The 24,135-nt window shown below is 37.7% G+C and overlaps 2 protein-coding genes across 3 annotated transcripts; both read right to left on the minus strand.

The window, feature by feature from the left end:
- Positions 1 to 3,830: 3,830 nt before the first annotated feature.
- LOC121908788 (palmdelphin-like) lies at positions 3,831 to 16,511 on the minus strand. Of its 2 annotated transcripts, none has more exons than XM_042429072.1 (10): positions 16,438 to 16,511; positions 15,987 to 16,144; positions 10,528 to 10,573; positions 10,336 to 10,416; positions 9,910 to 10,004; positions 9,688 to 9,802; positions 9,576 to 9,600; positions 9,391 to 9,483; positions 7,514 to 7,674; positions 3,831 to 7,375 (listed from the first exon to the last, which is right to left on the minus strand). In XM_042429072.1, the coding sequence occupies exons 3-10, from the start codon at positions 10,570 to 10,572 to the stop codon at positions 6,260 to 6,262; spliced, it is 1,731 nt and encodes a 576-aa protein (XP_042285006.1). In that variant the 5' UTR covers position 10,573; positions 15,987 to 16,144; positions 16,438 to 16,511; the 3' UTR covers positions 3,831 to 6,259. The 2 variants fall into 2 exon arrangements, with proteins under 2 accessions (XP_042285006.1, XP_042285005.1); XM_042429071.1 differs by having other exon boundaries at positions 10,528 to 10,576.
- Positions 16,512 to 19,196: 2,685 nt separating this feature from the next.
- Positions 19,197 to 23,868, minus strand: LOC121909049 (phospholipid phosphatase-related protein type 5-like). Its single transcript, XM_042429415.1, has 6 exons — positions 23,665 to 23,868; positions 22,860 to 22,992; positions 21,960 to 22,210; positions 21,638 to 21,814; positions 19,646 to 19,786; positions 19,197 to 19,333 (listed from the first exon to the last, which is right to left on the minus strand). The coding sequence occupies exons 1-6, from the start codon at positions 23,866 to 23,868 to the stop codon at positions 19,304 to 19,306; spliced, it is 936 nt and encodes a 311-aa protein (XP_042285349.1). The 3' UTR covers positions 19,197 to 19,303.
- Between the last annotated feature and the right edge of the window lie 267 nt (positions 23,869 to 24,135).

A 24,135-nucleotide genomic window follows, 5' to 3' on the forward strand; every position in this document is an offset into this window, starting at 1 on the left:
GGGCAGAAATAATAATTACGGCACTCAAAAACTCTTTCAATGTAGATATGGCATGTAAGTGATGTATTGAAGAATCAGAGCCTACCTGTAAACACAAAAAGCACAGAGCTGTCATTTCATAAGGGATTCTGCGATGTATTGGATGCACGACTACTACGTCAAGAGCAGGGCAGGTTTAAAGGTCAGCATGTCATTATGTTACCATGTTAGATATAAGGTATGATAGCACATATTACACACTACTGTACGCTCAGTGTTTGCCCTGTGGTGTCATGGCAGTTGGGATGTTGTATCCACATCCATACGTGACTCCAGTTTTAGTTTTAGTACAGTTTTTGGCATCATCTTATCTATCTATGATATTTTATTATTCTAAAACATTAGTTTTAGTTTTTAGAACAAAATGTATTTAGTCATAAAGTTCAGCTAATATTCTCTTGTCATGTGTGGTAGTATTCATGCCAATTCTCAGTGAATACATGGGGAATACTGGGTAACACCACACGCTGGCGAGGATATTCAGTATGAACTCATTTAGACAGCTGCCATGACTGTCTCAGCTTTCCCCACTTGAGTCATTCTTTCTGGTTCTGTTTCTCTCTTAGTTTACTTGCCTTGAGTTTCAGTCATTCATTATTGCCAAGTGAAAGGTATGGTGATGACATCTTCAATAAAAGTGTGACTCCTGAATTCCTCTGTGTTTGTTTGCTTTGTGTTTATTCATCAGTAATCGTTTTGGTTGTCAGATGCAAACATGGTGTCTATCAGAAGTTAGGGAGTCTTGTATCAATCAAGCGCATATATTATGATGAAGTTGGTTATCATGTTTAACATATCAATGATAATTCATCAAAAAATAATTATAGATGATAAATAAATTGCTGCATTATTAATGAACTAAGTACTTAAACATCATATTTTGCTTCCTTGATGGGGACTAAAACGTTACTAAAAAGAGCACTGTCCTCTTCTTCTGTGTTCAGTTCTAGCATCTGTTAAAGGAATATTAATCGTAAATATAACAAATAGATTTTTTTAAAACCTGAAAAACATCGAAAACTAAGCCCTGAGTAATGTCTGCAGGTCTTCACCTCCTGGTCACAACAAGCTCCAACAATCTGAGAGCAGGGCAGCCAGTATGTAGCCTAAGAGGTGAAACTCAGGGCAAAAAGTGCACAAATCTCTCATTGCAGTTCTTTTGCTGTGAGCACACGGTGACAACTGAACAGTAAGAAGACACTGTGCTGTATTATAGTGAGTAAATCAAACTGAAATTTAAAAAATGGACATGACACCCTTAGGTTTATGATGATTACATATGTGGTTTTTAATGTCAAACAAAATAAACTCTGGCACATTTACACATTTTGAAAACAAATTACTGCTGTGATACGCACTATTTTGCAGAAAAATGTACCACAAACATGAATACTTTGAATATAAATACACAAAGATGAATTCTGATTTATGCTGTAAAGCAATCGAGCAGCTTAAACCTAATGCTGTGGTGATTTATGGATGTTCATCTTAGCTTTGATTTTACAGCTTTACTTTTGGCCAGTAGACTGACTATATCAAGGTAATCTGACAAAACTCTTCAGTGCAACTTGTAATCCTTAAACCACTTCTTAGACTTCAACCAACTCACATAGATGATTCTATGTACAGTGCATATCTTCTAGCCCTTGCTGGGTGCAGTTTTCCTACAGTGTATCAGTGTTAAAGGTGCACAGCCAAGATCAGAAAATCACAAACTAACATATTTTAATATATTAACTATAACACTCTAGCTGTCTACAAACAAAGAAAATAAAGAAAAGAGCGTAGTGTGAAGGTTGCACAGCAGAAAGCATCAACAGTCAAAGCATAGAAAAAAAGGGCGTAAAGGAAGGAATACAGAGAGGAGAAAGATGAGTTGGGTAGTAAGAAGTATATACAGTAGATTTATTTACAGACTCATATTATGATATTGACATTTTTTCTACACTTCAAGCAGGGACTGAGAAAACAATCCCACCTGCCACCTAAAATAATAAAGAAGCTTTGATAGATGCAGGGTAGCAGCGGAAGCTGAGCAGCAGGCTGATAAAGTGGTCAGTGTGGTCAGTCAGACAGCTGGACCCTCGTCCTTCACTCCTCATCTGTACCTGACACACAAACACAACACACACATACATACTGCCATTAGTGTGTATTATGCAGTTTTAGTTTCACACTGGTTGAACATGTGCTTGGCTAAAAGGCAAAATGTTGAAGGCAGAATTGCTTGTGTTGAGTTAAACTTGACCAACTTCACATGTTAAATTGATTGAGATGAGGCATCACAGGTGATTCAGGTTGGATTCTTCAGTTTTGAGATACAGCATGTGAGTGTGTTGCCACTTTGGCTAGAGACATAATGTATCTCAAGAGGATTCCTGGTTAAATAAAGGTCAAATGAATAAAAAATAAAACACTGTAGTTTCCATAAAGAGACAGAAAAACAACTGAAGTACAGACGTAAAAAAAAAAAAACCTTGATCCTGAGTGTGAAAAGCAGGATCATGGTGAACTTTTGTATATTATAATATTATTATATTACAGATGCACCTTATGAGATATAAGAGAATGAGGAAACTTTACAAGGACTGAGATTGAAGGTTTATTCTCTCTCAAAAAGCAGTAGACAAAAAAAACTCAAATCAAAGTCCATTTACTAACTTGTTCTGTAGCTTTCAACCATATCACACATCTTCATTGGCAGATAAAGTTTGCTCAGGTGTCATGGAAACGGATATGTTCATCCATTATTCTGAGGACCTCTAGACCCTTCGACAAAACAAAACATCTGCTCATGACAACTAGGTGATATGGTCAAAAGCTAGTAAGTGGGCCTTGAGTTAAGATTGTTTTGTTAACTATTCAAGTACTGTTTTCTCTCCTCTTGAGTTGCTGGGCCCTGAAGTTAACAGCTAGTTTACTGGTGTCTCTGCAACAGCAGTGTAATAGTTTGTATTGTTATAGAGTCCAAATCACTGCAGAAGATGACAAATCTTTGCATGTAATACACTTAATACTTACTACAGTTTCTACTACAGTTTTTACATCCTCAATAAAATACACTAAAATGTGTTTATTAATGTACAATATTTGTCAGCAATTATAACTTCTCATACAAAGACATTTTATATTATACCGACTATGTTTTACTATATTCTCATTAATACAGCAGCCTCCAGTTATGGGTGCTAATACAAGGAGTTATAGTTGTTGACAAATACATTAATAAACACATATCTGCTAACAACTACATTATAGTGTGTTATAAACCATTTTTACTGTTTAGAAATGCTAAATGGGAGAACTTAAAGTAAAGTGTAGCAAACAGCAAAGTTGAACAAAGTGATGGTGGAGTTAATGTAATCTGTAGACTAATTATGTCCTGTAGGTACAATAACAGTGGTGCCATTGTATTCAGTGATAAATTAACGTTGGCTGTCTGTCAGTGCCAATGATACACATTAACAATCATTAATGTCATTAATCATGATGCTTTCAGTAGCATGCTACAGGACGCATCCTGAACACACACACACACACACACACACAGTGGTATAAATAATAAGATGACATCAGTGCCAATATAAACTAACACAAGCGGATATCCAGCATGACTCTGTGGGAGACATCTGAGCTGATTCACATCACACAGGATTAATGTCATACACACACACACACACACACAGACACACACACACACACACACACACACACACAAAGTCACAAAATGTTATGTTGTGATGAGCTAGCTGTTAACACCAATCAGTAACAAAGGTTTATTAGCATCATCATTACACGGTTATCCACATGCTCTTCATCTGACACGCTGTAGACAACATATGTACAGTACAAACATCTGAAGTTAGTATAAAAATGTAAAAAGCATCAGCAGTTATTCAAAACAAAACAACAGTGCAAGATAGTCTAATCTGTAAATAAGGAAGTGTGTCTTACCTTTTTTACTATATGCAACTGAAACACACTGAACTAGTCTGCAATATGACATGACATGTTCTGTAAACTCCAATAAATGGTTATGGATGCATATTAATCACTTTGTTGATCAAACCTGTATCACACCCATTGACTGTATATAAATATTTATATTTATTTATATTTATATTGATATACAATCAATGATCACACCTCAGACCCCATTTAATGAAGATTCACATGTAAAAAGATTTTTTATGTCAAGTTGATGTTTAGGGAGTTTAGGGAAGGCAAGGAATATTGTGTTATTGCGCTAACATCTAAGTATATTATATTAATATAAAATGATGACATTTTCTTTCATTTTTCTGAATAAGGGTCTGAAAGCCACTCTGTAAACCACTGTACTTCTATTCATACAGTGCTATAAGATACTCCCAAAGCCCAAAAAGCATATCATGGTTACTGCATGTAACTGTTATATACTGTACAGTTTTCACTATCACCTGGTCTGGATTGCTGGATATGTACAAAGGATATTCTGCCACTCTTGATTACTGACTATTATGAAGCAGGTTGATCTACCAGCAGAGGGAGCCACAGGAGAGCAGCTCTGTAAATACATGTGTCCAGATCATCCTCAATACTATGTGTTGCACAATCACATATGACAACATTTTTCAACTTCTTCAATATACTGTATATGGTTAACAATTTAAGGATTTTCATATGGTGTTGTACATATAATCTCTTCATATAATGTATATGTATGATTTGTAAAGACAGTGGGAAGTGAATTATGATGCAGGTTGTATGAGAATCCATGTGTGTGTTTTGATATATTTTTCTTCAGTGAAAACTGGCTGCAATTAAAATTCATTGTAACTAACTGAATTCAAGCTAAACATACCAATAGTTCGTTCCCAAGGATGATCTTTATAGTGACACTTTTCAGTCCTACGGGTTGGTGAATGTTTGATACTTAAATGATCAATTTTTCAGTAGCATATTAATTTTAAACTGCTTCCAGAACAACTCAAACAAGCTGCCAGACAGCAGCATATTATCACCATACTAAGTTGCAAGCAATAACCTATTTATGAATCTAGCAGACAAAAGGAACACAAGCTTTTATGTGGGGTTGTGTTTCTGACAACATGACAAATGGGCGGCTGTGGAGGTAGGAGGGGGTAGAATGGGTCGTCCACTAATCAGAAGGCTGGTGGTTCGATCCCCGAATCCTCCTGTCCGCATGTGGAAGTGTCTTTGGACAAGATACTGAACCCCATATTGCTCCCGATGGTTGTGCCAGTACCTTGCATGATAGCTTGCCGCCAATGGTGAGTGTTTGTGTGAATGAGTGAATGAGCAGCAGAAACACTGTAACGCACTTTGGATAAAAGCTCTACATAAAACCATTTATAAATGTAAGTGCAATATTCACTCTCCATCTAGCTCTAGTTTGGTCTCCACAAACTCCTGAGAAAAACCTCTGTCTCTTTAGCTGCTAAATGCTCCACCATGTTCACTAGCTGGTTGCTAAAGGAGTCTTTCTGCAGTTTGGTGCTGGGCTGGAAGAGTACAGTAGGTTTATCAGAGCTTTATCACTGAAAACAGCTGCTTATTGGAGAAGGGTTTATGGGACGCTGAACTATACAGTTTAGTGTTACATAATATCAAAACAATTAGCTAAAAGAGGCTAAAAAGCTCCATAGGGAATATTTATTTCAAATATTTGTTAGTGAATATGCAGGCATTGGCAGGCCAAGCCATAAAATGTATTAAAAAATGATTCTGAAACTCAGATTTATGAAAGTATAGCTTCTTGTCTTCTCTTCATAGTCTCAACTAGAACACACGTTTGTGTATGTTTAACAGTAAAATACAATGCATATGTGTAGAGATTTTATGGGTTTATATATGCATTTCAAATATGCTTTTATACAACATTTTAATGTTCCACTTTTTCTAGCTTACTATTGTTGATATTTTGATGTATTACCTTTGTACTTCTACTCTTTGAAATGTACCATCAGCTTATTGGGATGTATATATATATACATATATATATATATAAATGGCCAGCTAACTAGCTGTCCATTTCTCAGGAATGGTGCCCTGATGTTGATTCCAGATGTTCACTTTGATAAATGCAGAGAGGGGTCAATCAGTGCGCTACCATCCAGCCTTGTTCTCAGAGCGCTGTTCATTTCAAGCAAGTCTAGGTATGCAGTTAGTCATTAGTTCAGCAGACTGACACAGCAGGCTCAGGCATTAGTTAGTCCAGCTAGCTGAGAGTGCAGCAGGGTTTATGTTTTTTCCGGATCTTTTTGATACCTGGTCCCATCCGTCTTTCTGTCCACCTGTCTCCGACTCCTTCCATGCGTCCCATGTTCCCATAGGCTGAACTGCCTGTTGCATAACCATGGACATTCCGCTGGCTGTGGTTTTTCTTCTCTGTCATGCTGTTGTTGTCAGCATTTTCTTCGTTGTCCTCTATGATGACCAGCTCGGCCTTGAGGGAGCCCTCGAACCCCTGAACCTGCCCACTGTCGTCCTCGGCTGTCTGGAAACCCATGAAGATAGCTGTGATTGGTTCAGAGGTTTCCATGGTGCTGAGGATGGTGTAAGGGGTGTCATCTCTGTAGAGGGGCGAGGGGACTCTGTCCGAGTGGGTGGGGTCACTGCACAGAGCAGTGGATTGGTTGTCTGCATTGTGGCTATGTGAGTGATTGGAGGGTGGGCTATAGCAATAAAGTTCTTCTTCGTCCACACTTACATAATCAGTAAGAGGAATATAATTGGCAGGGGTGTAGCAGAGCTGCGGTTGATATGTGGACACTACTTCATGGTCATGTGATCTGGGAGGAGGGCAGCCATTGGCTCTGCCTCCATTTAAGCTACTACTGCTTCTGATGATGCTGTTGGTGGCATGGTTATGCTGAGCTTCTTGAATGCTATAACAGCTTCTTGTCTGGTATGAACTGTAGGGACGATCTTTCTGGGGGCCAGAGTGATATCCCACCTGGTTTCCAAGGCGATGACCGTCCCTCAGATTGGATTGGTTATTTCTCTCCTCCTGCCGAATATAATGACTTTCCTGGTGACCATAGCGATGCTCATCCAGTGGTTTTCTCTGCCAGTTTTCCCTACAGCTAAAGTCTTTCTGCACTATGTTGTTTCTGAGTAAGTGGTTACCATAATGTCCTCCCTGGTTTCTAGGGTCAAGACCTTCCCCACGTTCTCTTTCATCTTGGTGGCTGAAAAAGCAATGTCCCCCCCTTCTGCTGTGATTTTGGTGGTAATTCTGTTGGTTTACTTGGCGATGCTCTGTAGCACTTTTCAGCAACTGTTCCACCTCGTTGGCTGAGAGCTCAGACACACGGCTCTGGTCATGTGACCCCTCGAAGTAGAAAAAAAGAGGAGTCACTCTTAGAAGAACACAAAGACAAGTCAATACCAAAAGCAAAATTACTTACAGTAAAAAATATGTTGCTGACATTACCAATAAAACTAAGTCCATTAAAAGTAAAGGTGATACCTGTTGGGAATTTAGAGCATAAACACACTTCCTGCCATCGTCATAAACCTTGAGCCCAGTGTGTTGGCTTAGCTCCTCAGGGGGGACCGATGCAGTAGAAAGTACTGTGCTCTCCCCGGTCAACAGGTTTTTAGTCACATTGATCTCCATGGCAAACAGAGCTGAGACAGAGAAGGAGGACAGATGGCTTCTATGTTAAAGTCAGTGTATGCTGGTCAGATCTCATGGTTAAATGAGTCTAGGACACATTTATAATCTAAAGGAAGTTATTGAGTTGCTTTATCTTCTCACAGCTGCTTCTAAAAAACAAATTTACCAACACTATATCACCCAAATTATACAGAAGCTCTCACACCACATCTGTCTCCCCCTACTATCTGATGTCAACCATCACCAGATAATGATAATGGCCATCCCCTCTCTTCACTTGAATGCTGACAACATTATGATCACACACAGGTGTGATGAAACAACTACAAAGGTGATAACCAACATTTGGCAAAAGGTACCATGTATAACTTTGTTCAAATTTGAGGTTAAAAAACAGTTATGTTCAAAGTCTGACAATCCATAGCAAGCACGGACATTCAACAACACACTGCTGGGTTCAGACTCTGGAGGCTATACTTCCTTATCACACCCCCTCATGTATCCCAGTTACTGCTCCACCAAGCTTGGAAATCTGCCAGTGGGACAAAAGAATCACAAGGTGAAGCCCTCCTCAGGCTGCAGAAGGCTTCACTTACCTTCTCCTAGAAGTAATGTAGGAGTTCCTTAAGGTTTCTTGCTGTAGAAGGCAGTCATAATAAAAAAATCAAATCCTCTCAATAAGAGGCAAAAATTCCAGCTATGCAGAGGCCAGTCAGGGCCATAAATGTCTTAACCTGTCTTACTTCTCTTACCCTGGACAGCTCCTTCAAAAGACAATAAGTGTTCGACATACCTTAATGTAGTTTGTATCTAACCAGCTCCTAACCCCAACCATTCCTCTGATTGGTTAACATAATCAACATGTGCTGGGTTGTTGGTGTACCAGATATATTTATAATTACTTTTAAATATCCACATTTTCAGTATAATTTACCCCTTGTGGCCCCCAAAAGTTTTTACAAGAGCTGCAACGATTAGTCAATTAATCAATTAGTTATTTAATATAATATTAAATTAATCGTCAACTACTTTGATACTTGATTACTAGTTCTGAGCCATTTTTTAAGAAAATCTCCAAATTATCTGATTATAGCTCCTCAAATGTGAATATTTTCTGGTTTCTTTAGTCCTCTATGACAGTAAACTGAATATCTTTGGGTTGTGGACTGTTGGTCAGGACAAAACATGACATTTGAGGATGTCAGCTTGGGCTTTGGGAAACATAAATCAACCTTTTTCCCCTTTTATTGACATATTTTTTTTGACCAACTAGTCGATTAATCAAGAAAATAGACAGATTAATCGAAAATGAATATAATCTTCAGTTGCAGCCGTAGTTTGTACATTGGTTTACTCCTTTACAGAGAGTGGCAGATGTAGTCATTATGGTTTCACAACAGTTACAAGATTACAGAACAGTTCGCTATGGTTCTTAACACTCATACTGTATGTTTGCCAAAACATAGCTGAATACACAGCCTCTATATGATGCTACTACTGTATGGTTAGTTTACATTTGTCGAGCAAGTCTACTAAGGTAAACTGGGCCTGTTGTAACTGAATCTAAACTGACTACAGCTGCTGTCCTCCACAATAGAGCAAGCTAGTAAATCAAGCAGTAAATCTAAATGCACCTTAAGCACAACTCATACTGTACACAGCAAAAATCAATGTCCTTTTAATGATTTTATTGGTTTCATAAATGCATGGATGTGTGATGATCTCACTCTTTCTTGGTGTGTTTGGTTCAGTGTGTTCCTTGGCTGGTGGAGACAGGGGCTTTTGGATATCAGGTACCACTATGGTGACTTGTGATGGCTCTGTGGGAGAGAAAACAAACAAAAAACACACTTAACATAGACTGATCTATGGGAGGGGTTTAAAACATCCAAATATTATGGTCATGACTTACTGGAAATAAAGCTGTCCTGGGCCTCCTGGAAGACAAATACAAATCAGTGAGACCAACATAATGAAACACACTAATAAATACAGTTGCCTTTTATGTGTGAGTGTGTGTTGACCTTAATAATTTCCTCTGGACTTTTCTCCACAGCCTTCAGTCTGTTCAGGATGAAGCTCTCATTGGTAGATATCATAGACTCCTGCCTCTCCAGAGACTCAATCTCCATTTCTATTCTAATGGGTCAGAGGACGAATGCAGGTCAGCAACAGGTCCAGTAGGTCATACTGTGCGTGTGTGTGTGTGTGTGTGTGTGTGTGTGTGTGTGTGTGTGTATGTATACCTGTGAATGTTCAGCTGCAGTGCTCTGGTCTGCTGCTGGTCGGACAGAAGACTAGTTGAGTCCTGTAGCAGCCACTGCTCTCTCAGAGACTTTTTCTGTTGATTTCAAAGGACACAACCCAGACTTCAGTGATGTGGATTAAGAGCTGTAAGCTGTCAGCAGGTGTATTGTCCTCTGTTTTCTGTTCTGAGCTGATCAGTGTGGACATAGAGTTCATGGTGACTGCAGTCACTCTAAAGCTGACAGGAGGATAATATTATGAACATTTGTGGACGGATGGACAAACAGATGGACAGAGTGATTACTAAAGAGCTCCTGTAATTCATGCAAGACTCTAATTAGAGATAATACCATCCATCCCAAAGATTTACCATATACCTCATCTGTTATTGCTAACATGTTACAGATTTATTTGGTGCAATGAACCTTTAGATGCTGTAGTTTGAGTTTCTCTTGGTCCAGTTCCTGTTTCTTCTGTCTAATGTCTTCTTGAATACGATGCTTCTCCTGACATATCAAAGACAAACAGTTACATGAGTGAATCTACAAAATAGTGATAATAGATTTCAATAAAATGAAGATTAAAAGACATAAGATCAGAGGAGAATGAAACTTTACAGTGATGGCATGGAGCCTCTCTTTCAGCAGGCCCGACTCCTCCATACTGCTTCAGGACATACGAGAGAGGGACAGAGAGAAGAGAAAGGCATGGGGAAAAAGAGAGTGATATTTTTTTCCACAGGTGACTTATAGTACCATCAATGCAGCATACTGGATTGAACCACCACATTAACCAAACACAGTGGAACCCCCAGCCAGACTACTGTCACAATAATGACACATGTACAACACAAAACTTTAAAAAAAATGGATTCAAGTTGACAGCTGAAAAAAAACAGTTGATATGACCAGTAAGAGGAGCACAAAAGTTAAGTTAAATTAAGTAAATCATACATAAATTCAAAGCATTGCAATGACAACCACAAAACAATATCCCCCTGAGATACATTATTATCAGAGGAACCTGGCCAAGAGCCGTAACATCAGTGGTAAGTCCCATACACAAGTATTCAACACTATTTCTGTGCGTAATTACTCCAGAGAGAAAAATCTGAATGGGATTTAGCTCTAAATGTAGCTGACTCTTGTGTTTACATATTCATGGATCTTTTGTTTTAAAGTCCACCAGCTGAGGAACCACTCCGCTTCAGAGACATGCACATATGTGCAGAGGTGACACAGTTCCAACTCATTAAAATAAAAAATGAGTTAAGATATCTGTGCATGTACAGTATATTATGCTATTCTAAAGAGGTTCTCTACATATCATAACGATATACAGTAGGGTCCAAACGTCTGAGACCAATTTCACTTGAATGGGAACGTGTTCTCAGTAATGTATGTTATACTATATATATATTGGGAGGCTTACATATAGTGAAGCACATATAGTGTTGCAAACTAGCTTAGGCTATACATGCTTTGGTATGTGGTATTGGGCCATGCTACAGTACTGTATGTACTGTACTCTATGAAAGTAAATAAGTAAAAATTATTGATTGCTCTGATACGGTATATGCATGATACCTACCCTAACATGCATTATTTCAGTAGTATTCCAGTTCAGCAATTAATCACAGTGTTAATAAAACTTTTAACATTGGCACCAAGAGTCACAGTTACAGGCAACTCTACTGCTGGAAACCAAACACCTCTTCGATAATTGGCAGGAAATTAACCTGTAACCTGTATCTACTGTATAACATTATTGGCTAAAATGACCATTAAATCAGAAAAACTAGTGAATTATGTCATGCATCCCTATGTATTATGAGTTTCAGAATCCCATGAATATTACTTATATATTATTTTTAAAGAAAAACATAAGTTGGTCAGACACAAACAACTTCATGGCTTTGTTATTCTTCATCTTTCTTCAGCCTTGAGGTTCATGTTATTGTTACTTGCTACTAACTGTTGTTACCACAGCCTCAGTAGTTTGTCCTCATTTAGTTTGTCCTGTTAGACAACTGTCTGACAGCACCCACTGATTTACAAGACTCTCCTTAAACTACAGCTGCTCTGTGTGTGCGTGTGTGTGTGTGTGTGTGTGTGTGTGTGTGTGTGTGTGTGTGTGTGTGTGTGTGTGCGCGCCATCTCTCCCAGACTGGCTGTCTGCCACACAGAGTCACAACCAGCAACCTTATATCTTGTTTTAGCCTCAATCTTTCTACTGACATGTTAATTGATCATATATCTACTTTAACCAGGATTTATGTATGTAGTCATCACTCACTTTTGATCATTGTATTTTTATGTTTACTATTTAAAATGAATGTACAGAGCTAAATGTCTAAAGTAGTGACAGCTGCTGCATCCATAAGATGTAGTAGATGTGTTACTTCCTATTCAGAAATACGCCACTCTGCTTTTTATGAACCGTGGGGTCAAATCTTTTATTTATATCCAGTGGGTCAGTGGGCTGTGTGTTGGGGGAGTGTTAATATCCTGCTGGCCCAGCTGTCTACAGTGAACACCATGTAATTGCCTTGTTGTGGGTTTTTACAGTCTCTGGTTTGAGCGTAGCTTTTTTCAATTGTGAGATATGCAAATTTAGTTCAATCAAGTGCATGATGATATTTTAAGGATTGAATGAGCTTGCCTTAAATCTTTAGATCCCACTGTCATTCCAAATTATATTACTAAGGCTAGATATTTAACTAATACTATAGCCACAAGATTTAAAAAAAACTGTCAGGTTCTGAAAATTGGTCAGACCCTCAGTCTTTTGATCAGATATTACTTGAGTAAAATCCTAATTTTAAAGGTGTACTCCACCAATTTTGTACAGGAATATCAGTTTACTCATCATGGGGATTACTAATCAGCCTGTGAAAACATTAATCCCTGGTAATGGCATCAGGGTGATCTCAACTTGGACTTCAGATTTTTTACAGAAAGTTTGTGTTACAAACAAGGGGTTCTACTTTACCAGGCATGCAGAATCTAATGAAACACACTATTGAGTTGAGTTAGTAGTTATTGAGTAAAAGTCAGGATATCTCCCTCTCTGCTGCATCACTTTCTTCAACTCTGTCTCCTAGATTTTACCTTTATATACTAACATGACACAAAGAAGAAACATTGTTAATGAATGTATCTGCCAAATCAAGGTATGTTGATACTTAACATGTCTGCAAAACGTTCACTGACAACATATTTCATTTGTTTTCCCTACTGGATCCCCTCTTATGACACAATACCTCCTTATAGCAACTAAAGCCTTATTAATACTTTTTATGGCTCTGTTTAGGCACTTACAGGACTTGGGTAGGGAGAACTGGGGCGCCCCCTTGGTTTATGGATGAAGATGCCTACCATGAACCACAGTGTTGCAGGTACAAGTTCAACCAGGGACTTTTGTTGCATGTCAAAGTAACTGTCTTAATAGATGAGACCAGAGGTGTTTAGTTTATTAACATTTAATCAAGCTTGTGCCTAAACATAAGTGCGATGAACCCTGGTCTCCAGTGTCAAAGTCCTGCACTTTGTATACCCACCATAAACACAGACAAGTGGTCTAACACTTGAAAGCCACTAAACATTATCCCGGCAGCAATTATGTTTCCTTTCAAAACTTAATTGAGAAAAACAGTTGTATGGTTTATTTGTATAGAAACATAATTTCTAGGAGACACAGTTGCTTCTCCAACTTTCTATTATAAAGTGCAAAACTAAATCAGTGGATTAGCCCTTTAATTTTGCATTTGATTTAGACACCTGGGCTGGGCTGTAAACCATCATAATGACAGTTTGTTATATGCTACATGCTGCTACACATATAACCTGATAACTACCTAATGTCTGTCTTTTTATATAACATTGTATACAACTTCCATTGTTCTCTGACATAAGAGAATACAATACCATCAGTGAGTGTGTTTACATGCGTATTAGTATCCTGGTTTTGGAGGGGTTTTTTGGCGTTTTTGGAGCATCCCATTTACGTGTAGCACGTTTAAACATCTTATTCTGGTAAACGTCACACCGCAAATATGATCAAAACCAAGATACTAATGAGCATGTACATACTGCACTCTATAACTCATCATCATGCATCCCCTTCACCCATCATTCCTTCCACCACACAAAAACACAAAACAATATTAAATACTAACAGTAGTCACGTAAGTTATATTGACTTAACTGAACTAATATTTATCGGCAACCTTTGTGCTTCTTCATATGTTTTCATTTCCCCTTCAGGTGAGTTCTCACTGTCAACACATTCATCCAGCACATTCACTTGTTAACTACACTCCTATTGGTCCACTGCAAAGTATCCTGTCTAATGCACAAATCTTTCTAACAAGTCTTTTAAAATAACATTTGAATCTGAATTCCTCCTGCAGAGTCAGCTGTATATAGGCATCCTCGGACAGGAAGGCTGTGTGATTAATATAGATATGGGTCAGGCGTGTTCATAGCGGGGACATGTTTACATGTATAAAGGGGTCAAGGGGGTGGAGGGTATTCTTAGAAGGAAACAGAAACATTTACTGCTTCTATTTCCAGGTTACCATTTGCCAAAGTCTGAGTGAAAACCCAGGTGGCTGATGAAAGGCATGTATACTTTTCTAATGTCATTGATTTGATCAGATTTTGCATCAAAGTGGAGCTATCCAGGTATTTTACCAATGTCTTCCTAAGTCCCTTCGCTGTAAGGTGAGCAGTGTAGCTAAACAAACAGTATCCTAACATGTTGTTGACCCACTGCCTCAGGTCAGCCGGGAGAAAAAGGGTCTTGGATTAATTTTGCTCTAAGTCATCTTAACAAACCAGTTGGTCCACAGTGAAGGAAAGGGATTACATATTATTCTGCCCTAACTCCTTCAAACAAGGCATCCAGCCTGTCAGCCTGAAGTGGGGGCTTAATCTAACCCGCCTCCAGTCACATAGACTGTCAGTCAAATGGTTCTCTATTCATCTAATCTGTGTCAAATCAACTCCTGACTGAAAAGAAACATATTTGCCAACCAGGTAATCAATCAGAGGAAATGACCAAAATAAAAGTAGAGCCTCTATCAGCCTGTCAATCAGTCAGTCAGTCTGGTAACCAGTCAGTAAAGTAGCAGGTAAACTAAGCTGATCAGCTCATGAGGATGGTAATCTGTGTAAACCATCTGCTTGCCAGCTATGGACAGTCAGAAAGACCATGTGGGCTAATCAGTACGACTGCCATGTGCTCAGTACCAGACTATCTGCATTACTTTTCCATATGGTACAAAAAGTGTTCACTTTATGTCATTGGCATCATGTTATCATTTTACTTCATTTGGTAACATGTTACACAGGAAACATATATTCAGAATCATCTTATCTGTCTGTTTTATTTTACTGGGGATTCCAGACTGAACTCGTCCTCTGTGTAAAGAAATATCTTCCACAGCAGAGAGTGGGAGTGGTGGGATGGAGATGTTGAATGTAATAATGAGCCAAATCAAGAGTTTGAATTAAAGTAAGGAAAGGAAGAAAACTTATATGTGTGGCATTTTGTTGTTGTCAAGAGTTGTCAACTTTTCAGAAATCTACTTCAGGCTTGCTAATAATACAACCAAAAGCTTAAGGAGATTTTTTTCAATCTATATGAGAACATGGGATCCTTCAATTTATCTGGCAACATAAAAATCATCAAATTTGAGGATAATGTTTTTCACTTGACAGCGGTGTGTGCAGCGACTACACACCAGTGTCAAGTCAAGCTAATGAAGTCAGCAAGCTTTGCAAAGAAATATTTGCATGTTTGTATTGGCTGATAATCATGTAAAGTTTTGAAAGTCAGAATTGCTTTAGCTCAGACCCTCGCTCATGAACTATAGTACCCTAATCCTGAAGAATACTGGCTACTGCAAAAGTATCTGTAATATATGTTATATATGTCACATGGTGTGATCAAGTCACGTCAGTCATTACTGAGAATCAACTGGGCTTGTGTGAAGTAAATTTACAAGTATCTCACAATAAGAATTGAAATGAAAAGAAAACTAAGTTAAAAGTTTTGAAGTCGGTGTCACTACCTTGTTGGAGGTCCAGCCCCTTCTGAGACCAGCAGCAGTTACTGTGGGAGAAACTGAAGCTTAAATAGAATTAAGGAATTATCTCCGCCTCTCTCCTCTTGTCTGTCTGTCCGGCGTGTGGGCTCAATGGTCAGTTGGTGCCCTTCATCACACTGAGCCTGTCAATTTACAACATTTTTATTGTTTTAAACCCAACATATCTGTATACGTAACTCTATAGGTTCTAATAGGTCTAATAGGTACAATGGACTTACATTGTCTCTAAAAACTGCTGTTAAACTGTTTTTGATGAGTTAATACACTATTAGAAATATGAAACAATGTTGCTACATGTTGGAAAACTAAACTATAACATATTACAGCCTGTGTGTACAGAGACTGAGAACAGTTTTAAATACTCCAACTAGCCTGCAGACAAAAAGGGAAACAGAGAGATGTTCAGTTTGCTTACCTGGAAGTCCACTGCGCTCTCGTGCCGGACTGTTGCACCTCTGCAGTCTGTCCCGCGGGAAGCGCGAGACCACGCGGCTGCAGGTGGAGGTGGGCGGGGCTCTGTGTGTGTCGTATTACAGCTGATTGACAGTTGGCTGTTCTTGCTCCTGTCAGCCAATAGTAATAAGGTCACAAAAAGCCATTAATTGATACTTAACTGACTGGTTTATGAATGTGCAAGGTTTTACTTGTCATTAGTATCAGCCTGATTTATCATGCGTTTAATATGATTAGATTCAGATGATATTCTTGCTGTAGCTCTATAATTGTGTGTGTGTAGTTAATTTGTAACAATTTGTACATCATGGGTTTCAAAGACTCAAAATGTATTTTCAGAGGCAAAAATGATATAGATATGAGAATGTCAGTTAAGAAAAAAAAGATATCCTGTTACCTAATGTGTTATGTAACGTTCATTTATAAAAGAAAACCAAAATTTCACAACTGCATGTTTGAAATTAGCGGTAATGAAATTTGCTCATAATGAGTCGAAATGTGTTTATTCCTCTGAATAAGCTGGAGTATTTTTGAACAAATGAAATATTGGAACAAAATTTTCTGTAGTTTACTATAATTAGTTGATGAAAAATGTTTTATAAAATAATTTTAGGACATTGGACTGCTGAATAATTTCATCTCATAGGATTAAGTAAGTAGTTGTTGAATTGATGTTGTAATAATTGTGGCTGAGATAATATTCATCTTTTCATACACATGCCCAATAGTGAGTCTTATTCAAACTTGACATTTCAGTAATCCCTTACAGTATCTATTGCCACTGCTTATTGTATCATCCAGCTGTAGTAAAGTCAGTGTGCAGCAGATGGAAGTGTTGTATCATGTAATGGACAAACCTTGTCTGCTCCACATGTTGGCTGTCACTGTCTAGCTGCAGTGCTGAAGGTACCTGGACAAATCTTCATCCAGAAGTGTTCTACAAGGTTTTTTTTCATTAACTTATGTTTTTATTATAAATTAAATAATCCAGTAGGCTTTACAGAGGTAAATAGTAGACAAAACAGGGTTTAATGTGGGGTTCTTTGGGCTTTACATGGAACCAAAATTAGAATCAAGTGAACACAATACAATATAATTAAAGTGTAAGTCAGATGTGATTCTTTGCCCAACGGACCATTTTACAGTACAGCTATAAGCGAAGAGTATAGAGCTGTGAAGTCACTGCCCTCCCAGTCACCAGTAAAAACTGTGAATTGTTATCAGACAGACAGGATGAAAGAAAGAGGTTTTTTTTCACTTTCTTTCACTTGTTTTTCAAATCCACAGAGAGCACAGAAACTGACAAACTTCATCAACAGAAGACGCAAACAAGACAGACAGAACAGAAATAAAGTATTTGATATGTTTACCAGTTGAGTAAATCACTGAAACACCTTAAACACCTCATACTCATCTATATATCATTGTTTTTGTGTGGGCCCCTGAGGGCTAGTGACCACTCTCTGGAATCTAATGAGGTTATAAACAAAGAAATCACACACAAATATGAGCATAAATTGGTTATGCAAACTTGAATCCAGGTACTACTACACTGTGATACTAAATACCCCGCATCACAAAAACAAGACAAATATGTGTAAATATATACAGTATATAATTCTTTTTTTTTTTTTTACAGAATGAAACAAGTACAAATTTCCCCTTTTAATAACCATATAATTTATTAGAATGGCAGGGTGAGAAGCAAATGGCACAGGGGACAAAACACATAATCTCATTGCTGGCCTGTGAGTTTGAAGTAATACACAACAATGTTATTTCAAACATGACACATATTCTATTGCAGTCAATGTGACCTGAACAGGAAAACACATCAAACACATCAGAAGTAATATCTTTGGTAATGACTTTGGGTATTTTTCCTGCAAAAACTGTTGTAAGAGGTATTTTCATTATTGGACAAACTAAACAAAAAAAAAAAGATGTGAATAAATTACTAGATCATGTAACCAAAACAACAAAATTGGTAATTGTGCAACCAAACTATAATCTTTAGAAGACAACAAGGATGTCATGCATTGACATTTTTTTCATAACCTGAAGTTGTAACAAAGGATGTCCCTGAATATTGTTGCTGAAGAAGACTCTATCTTGAATGTTCGCTAATTTAAGGAAACTACCACCAACCACAATTATATGGAAAATGAATCTCTTCACATAAAATGTTACACAGACACATAAAATTTCAAACAGTTTTCTCTTTAAAGACATGTTACCGTCTAGATTGATGCTATACTCTATGATGTATACTATGAATTCATGTTGCACAACTTTACTGTATGTAAAAATAGACATGAAGATATTGTTTAAAGGTGTATCAGCATTAGCAGAACATCATTAATCTATCATATACTTTGGTATAATTAAACAAATGAGACTGATGCAGCTTATATCTGACACCAGTGGTATTGCCAAAATCAAAACCACATTTGCAATAAACTATTTTGCCTCCTGCTTTTCTCAGAGTTTTCACTCTGAGAGAACAGCAGCCTCTTCTGGTTTGGTGCCATATATCAGGTATCAGGCCAAACCAAACATGGCTTTATAGAATGTAAAAGCAGCTGTGGAGGCCGCTTGTTTACGCTAATTATATCAACCAGTAAAAATTAAAGTGTTAATAATTCTTTTTCAAATGTTGCAAAAATAGCATAAAAAGAAAGTTGCTAAAATCTCAAAATATGTTTTTATGTTCTAAAAATGAGAAAGGTTTGAAATTTTAAGTCATAAAAGAGGTGACATCTTGAGAGAGCACACACAGTTCATGCAAAATCCATTTCCTCTGAATCATGAGGACGGGGGGGTCATAGTCATGTGACTTCAGTGAAGGATCCGGGGCCCTAGAGGAACAGCAAAGACAAAAATTGCCTCTAAAATGTACACATTACTGCTGAATCTCACAGTCTATTTATTGTGTAGTTTCTGAAAATTGTTAAAAGCTTCCATGATGCCATAAATATTGTGTTTCTTTGACTATTTCATCATCAGTGTATGATTATGCTTTTATGCATATTTTCACTTTAGTATCATAAAAACACCAAATATAGACATAATGATTTTCATGTGCAGTATATTGTACACTCTTACATGTGTTATTTGAGAAAATGAAAACTAAAAACTAAAAAGACCATTTAAAAAAGTGTATGATTTACCTGTGTAACAATGTATTTGTCACATGATTCCATGGTGTGATTATTTTGAGGTGAAGCCTCTTCAGTGTTAGATGTGCCCACATCTGACGGACTCTGAGGAATCTCAGGTCTCTTTTTAAAATACTGAACCACAAATACCACCTGCAGAGAAAGAGAGAGAGAAAAGAGACTTTGGCTACTGTAACAGCCATATTCATATAGTCACATACAGTCATTCCACTCATTTGTAATTATTTCTTCCAGACAGATGAACTGTTTGCATGAGTTCAAAAAATGATTTGTGTATCACAAGGAAAACACATACAGGAACTCCAAAAGAGTCACACAAAGAACTGTATTAGGGGCTGAATATTATTGAAGCATTTTTATTGTGACTGGAGGGAGACAGAGCATCATCATTTTTGTTTAGATTGTTTCTGTGACCCAGCTTTTTCTCCCAACTCCCAACCATCACTGCCTTCCATGAATTTTTATACACAATAGAGGAATTCAAACTCATTCAAGCAACAACAACTTGCTGTGTGTAGGTCCTGCAGCAGTTTAGTCCATTAGACCACTTTTCTGTTAAGGAAAGAGCCCAAATATAAGGATAGACATAATGATGTGCAGAGCCTCTAAAAAGAAAATCTGAGATTCTCTGGTTATTTAAAAAACAGAGAAGAAAAGAAAAGAAAAAACTAACTTCGATAGAAAGTAAATGATTTGACATCAATTGATTGATTGATTGATTATTTTTATGATGTGAGTTGCACATTTGTTGGTCCAAATGCACTTTGTAAATTACATTAGTGGGATTACTGTACATTTGCATTGGATTTGAAAGTAATTAAATAATTTAAATATGAGTTGATCAAAAAGTAAATTTGATTTACAAAAAAACTGAATTCATGTGTGTGTTACCAATCGAGATAATTTTTTTTAAGATGATCCAATACGTCTCTTTTTTCAGTGTAAGAATCTCAGAGAGACCTGTGTTGCTGTCTATTACTATAGTGGGAGAAGGCAGTGATCCCCTGAGAATGGGATATTTGCTAGCATTAGCAACATGCTACTGTCCGTTGACTGCACAGTGTAAGGGAGAATATGCAGGCCAACTGCTGCCAATGAGGAATCAATTATTTCTTTTTGTGTTGAACTTGGCTGTCCCCTTGTTACAGTGAGATGCACAGAAATAGTGTGCACAGCCTTAGTGAATTGCATAAGTTAAAATCTGGATATCATTCTAATAATTTTGTCCATTCTGTCAATGGGTCATGCTAACTTTGCACTCCTCGACTTCATTGTAAAAATTTGGGAAATGCAATTACGGCAAAACAACATGTATCGGGACAAGCAGTATGAAACTCTTATAAGCTTTCCAAATAAACATACATTTTACATAATCATTTGAAACACTTGAGTAAAATTAGTCCCCTAGATTAGCTGTTGTAGCTAACTGCATAGGATCTACTTCCTGAGCTACTTGCTGGTTAACCAAACTGACACCCTAGAGTCCATGTTTCTCAAATATCTACACTGGAGGTGGCAAGGGCAAACGCATGACGCATAGTCAGAATGCCGGAATAATAAGGAATAATTATGAGCAGGAAAATCTGCTATATCCCACTTAAACTGCCTGAAAACCAAACAAACATGGATGCCTCACAACAGCTGCAATCTGTCATTCAAGTTCAATTAACCCAAATTTTAATGATAGTATTTTCCAGACAGTATTTTGAACCCTCATACAACCAGCTCTGCATCAATACAACCGACTAGAGTTGTCCAAGGAACGTGAACTTTCCCATCTTTACTATCCATCATAAGATGTGAGCACGGCACACAACCCAAGATGAAAAATCCTAGAATGGTAATGGTGAATCACTCTATAGGTGGCTGTTTTCATACAAAGGCCCTATTTATTAATTCATCATTAATAATGAACTGATGATAGTCTGTTATAAGAGAACAAGTCTGCTATAACTGCTACTCACAAGATGATTAATAACTGACCAGAAAGACAGCAATAGCTCCTCCGATGGCTTGTCCTGCTATCACATCACTCCAGTGGTTTCGGTACTCAGCCACTCTGTTGATGCCTGTCAGCACAGCCAGACTGACCAATGAGAGACTGATGAGGGGCCCCATCAAACGACCTCCACTGGAACCAACACAGCACATGATGTACATCTGAAAAGGCAGATTTTTTTTTTTCTATAAGACTTTTCAAAACCAATACACATTATGCAGTTATGAATGAGTATTTTCATTTTATGATGTATTTAGAAAAAAATTATTATTATTCATCCAAGGTCCTTTAAAGTGAACCACTCACTGCCAGGTAAACAGCTGTATACAGACTCAGTGCAGCCTCTTTGGAGGGAAATGTCTTCCTGGCTCTCATGATGTCATCAGGGTTACCGGTGCAGGCATCTGATCGGCTGACAAAGTCTACGGTGTTCTGGCAGCCGAGGGCGGTGTAATTGGGCTGGCAAACAGACAGGAAGTAAGGAGCCAGACTTCCTGTGACCAGCTGACCCGCATTGACAAAGATGTCTGTTGTAAACAGACCAAAGACATAGACACCTGCAGAGAAATACACAGATTATATTATTTACACTTTAAGACAAACCAAAGAAGTTTAGAAACAATATAGCATTCACACCCTTTACTAAAGACAGCAGATTCAAACTTTACTTGAAAATCTGTTTGAAACAAATCATTCTCCACAACATAATTAATGCTAAAATGTCAGCATTGATCCCTCTATCACTTAACATAGTATATAACAAAGTGTTGGCACAGAGGCTACTACCATGTGGATGTATGATTTTAGTAACTGAGAAGGTAGTGCTTTCAACAGGAAACAGAGGCTACAGGTTGTGTTAGTCAATTTATTGCTTGTTTCATTACAGAAAATATTTCTCAAATTTCTGTCATCATAACAAGAACAGTACCTTGTTAAAATCATATGTTATAAAGATGTGTGCGAGGTCTGAAATCACTCACTATGTAGTGCACTATATTTACCCAAATATAGAATATTAAAAATCATTTTTTAACCACTGTGGCAGCCCTGTGTAGTGTACGGCGATTAACAAAGGAATCACAATAAATTTGACACTGAGTGATGATTAAAAATTATGTTATGCAACACTTTACACTAATTGAACCTATATCAGAAATGATGAATTAAACAGGTTTTTGTGAAGTAATTGTACTGTAGTCAGATTACCAAGGAAACGGAAGGTCCTGCGCACCATGGGGTTCACGTAGCAACAGTCACCCATGACTACAACCTTCTCTTGGTCATAAAGGTTGTTTGAGTTGTAGTGAAGGAGGAAGATAACAAGTTCCACACCTGAAATCTGGTATTGAGAAGAAAAACAGATGCAGGAAAAGAGAGGAGAGAAAGAAAATTAATTAGTATAGGGATATGAACTTTTGAAGGAGAATACTGATATTGTTGGTTGGAATAGTGATATTATTTGTCTGTTTGTCTGTGCCTACAACTTCATCTTCATCTCTCTCTCTCTTTCTTTCTCTTCAAACTTTGTCCTGTTGCTTGTCACTCCAACTCTCATCTTTTATTCTCTTGTTAAGACTTGTAATTAAGCAGTCTATCACGGCTGTTGACTTCTATTGTAAAACAGAGAAAATTGCAACAATCAACACTGGCATGTCCTGCTGTGGCTACGACAAATAGTACACTGACTTTACACAATAAAGAGGTGTAACTTAGCTAATAAGAGTGCAAACTCAATAGAAACTTCTACTTCAATAAGGATAATTAGTAGTAGTGTCCTTCAATTCATTGTTAAAGAAAGATAACAGGCCAGAAAGTGAATTTGAACGCCCAAAATCTAAAACTGTGCCCAAATGATTTAATATGGTTTAAAGGTTATTTGTTGTTAAAAAATATGAACATATATGACTACCTCTATGTATCCCTCCTTATAGTGCTCTTCATAACCATTATCATCACCATCACAAAGGAAACCCATACCTGTTGACTGTGTTTAAATCCTAGTTAGACTTACCAGTACAACAGGCAGTCCACCCACCACAGAGTACAGTATTACAGGCTGTATGTGGCTGTCCTGTTCAGGTCCAGGATCTGGTTTGGTTAAAGCCGGGTCTCTGCAGATGAAGCCCTGCTGTGCCAGACTGAAAGTGTCCGTGAACTCACAGTAGTAAACCAGCATCACTGTAGCTGCCAGAATCACCACCTGGAAGTACAGCATGGTGGACCCAGCCTCCAACAATCTGACCTTACAACGTCCTGGATACTGCTGCCACAATGACGAAGAACTACTTCCAATTGATGCGGTAGTTTCAAATCCAATTTTTCCAATTACTGGTTTTTGTGACCATGGTGACTAATCTACCGTAACAATTATGACATATAATCCTTTTGTACAGTTCTTCAATTATACTTGAGCACAAATTTAAAACCATAGACGACGACCAACGATGACAACTATTATGATGATGATTTGCCTTTGAGAGAC

The sequence above is a fragment of the Thunnus maccoyii genome, chromosome 12 (genome assembly GCF_910596095.1).
Source record: "Thunnus maccoyii chromosome 12, fThuMac1.1, whole genome shotgun sequence".
Classification (NCBI taxonomy): Eukaryota; Metazoa; Chordata; class Actinopteri; order Scombriformes; family Scombridae; genus Thunnus; species Thunnus maccoyii.

What these genes read in the sequence shown, in the direction of transcription:
- LOC121908788 (XM_042429072.1), bottom strand. Translation starts at nt 10,572, where the DNA reads ATGGAGGAGTCGGGCCTGCTGAAAGAGAGGCTCCATGCCATCACT. An exon ending in AGAGGCTCCATGCCATCACT is followed by an intron (nt 10,417 to 10,527) that starts GTAAAGTTTCAT and finishes TTGATATGTCAG; the next exon opens with GAGAAGCATCGTATTCAAGA. An exon ending in ACCAAACACACCAAGAAAGA is followed by an intron (nt 7,675 to 9,390) that starts GTGAGATCATCA and finishes TCTCTGTCTCAG; the next exon opens with CTCTGTTTGCCATGGAGATC.
- LOC121909049 (XM_042429415.1), bottom strand. Translation starts at nt 23,868, where the DNA reads ATGCTGTACTTCCAGGTGGTGATTCTGGCAGCTACAGTGATGCTGGTT. An exon ending in CAGGACCTTCCGTTTCCTTG is followed by an intron (nt 22,211 to 22,859) that starts GTAATCTGACTA and finishes ATTTCTCTGCAG; the next exon opens with GTGTCTATGTCTTTGGTCTG. An exon ending in GAGCTATTGCTGTCTTTCTG is followed by an intron (nt 19,787 to 21,637) that starts GTCAGTTATTAA and finishes CTTTCTCTGCAG; the next exon opens with GTGGTATTTGTGGTTCAGTA.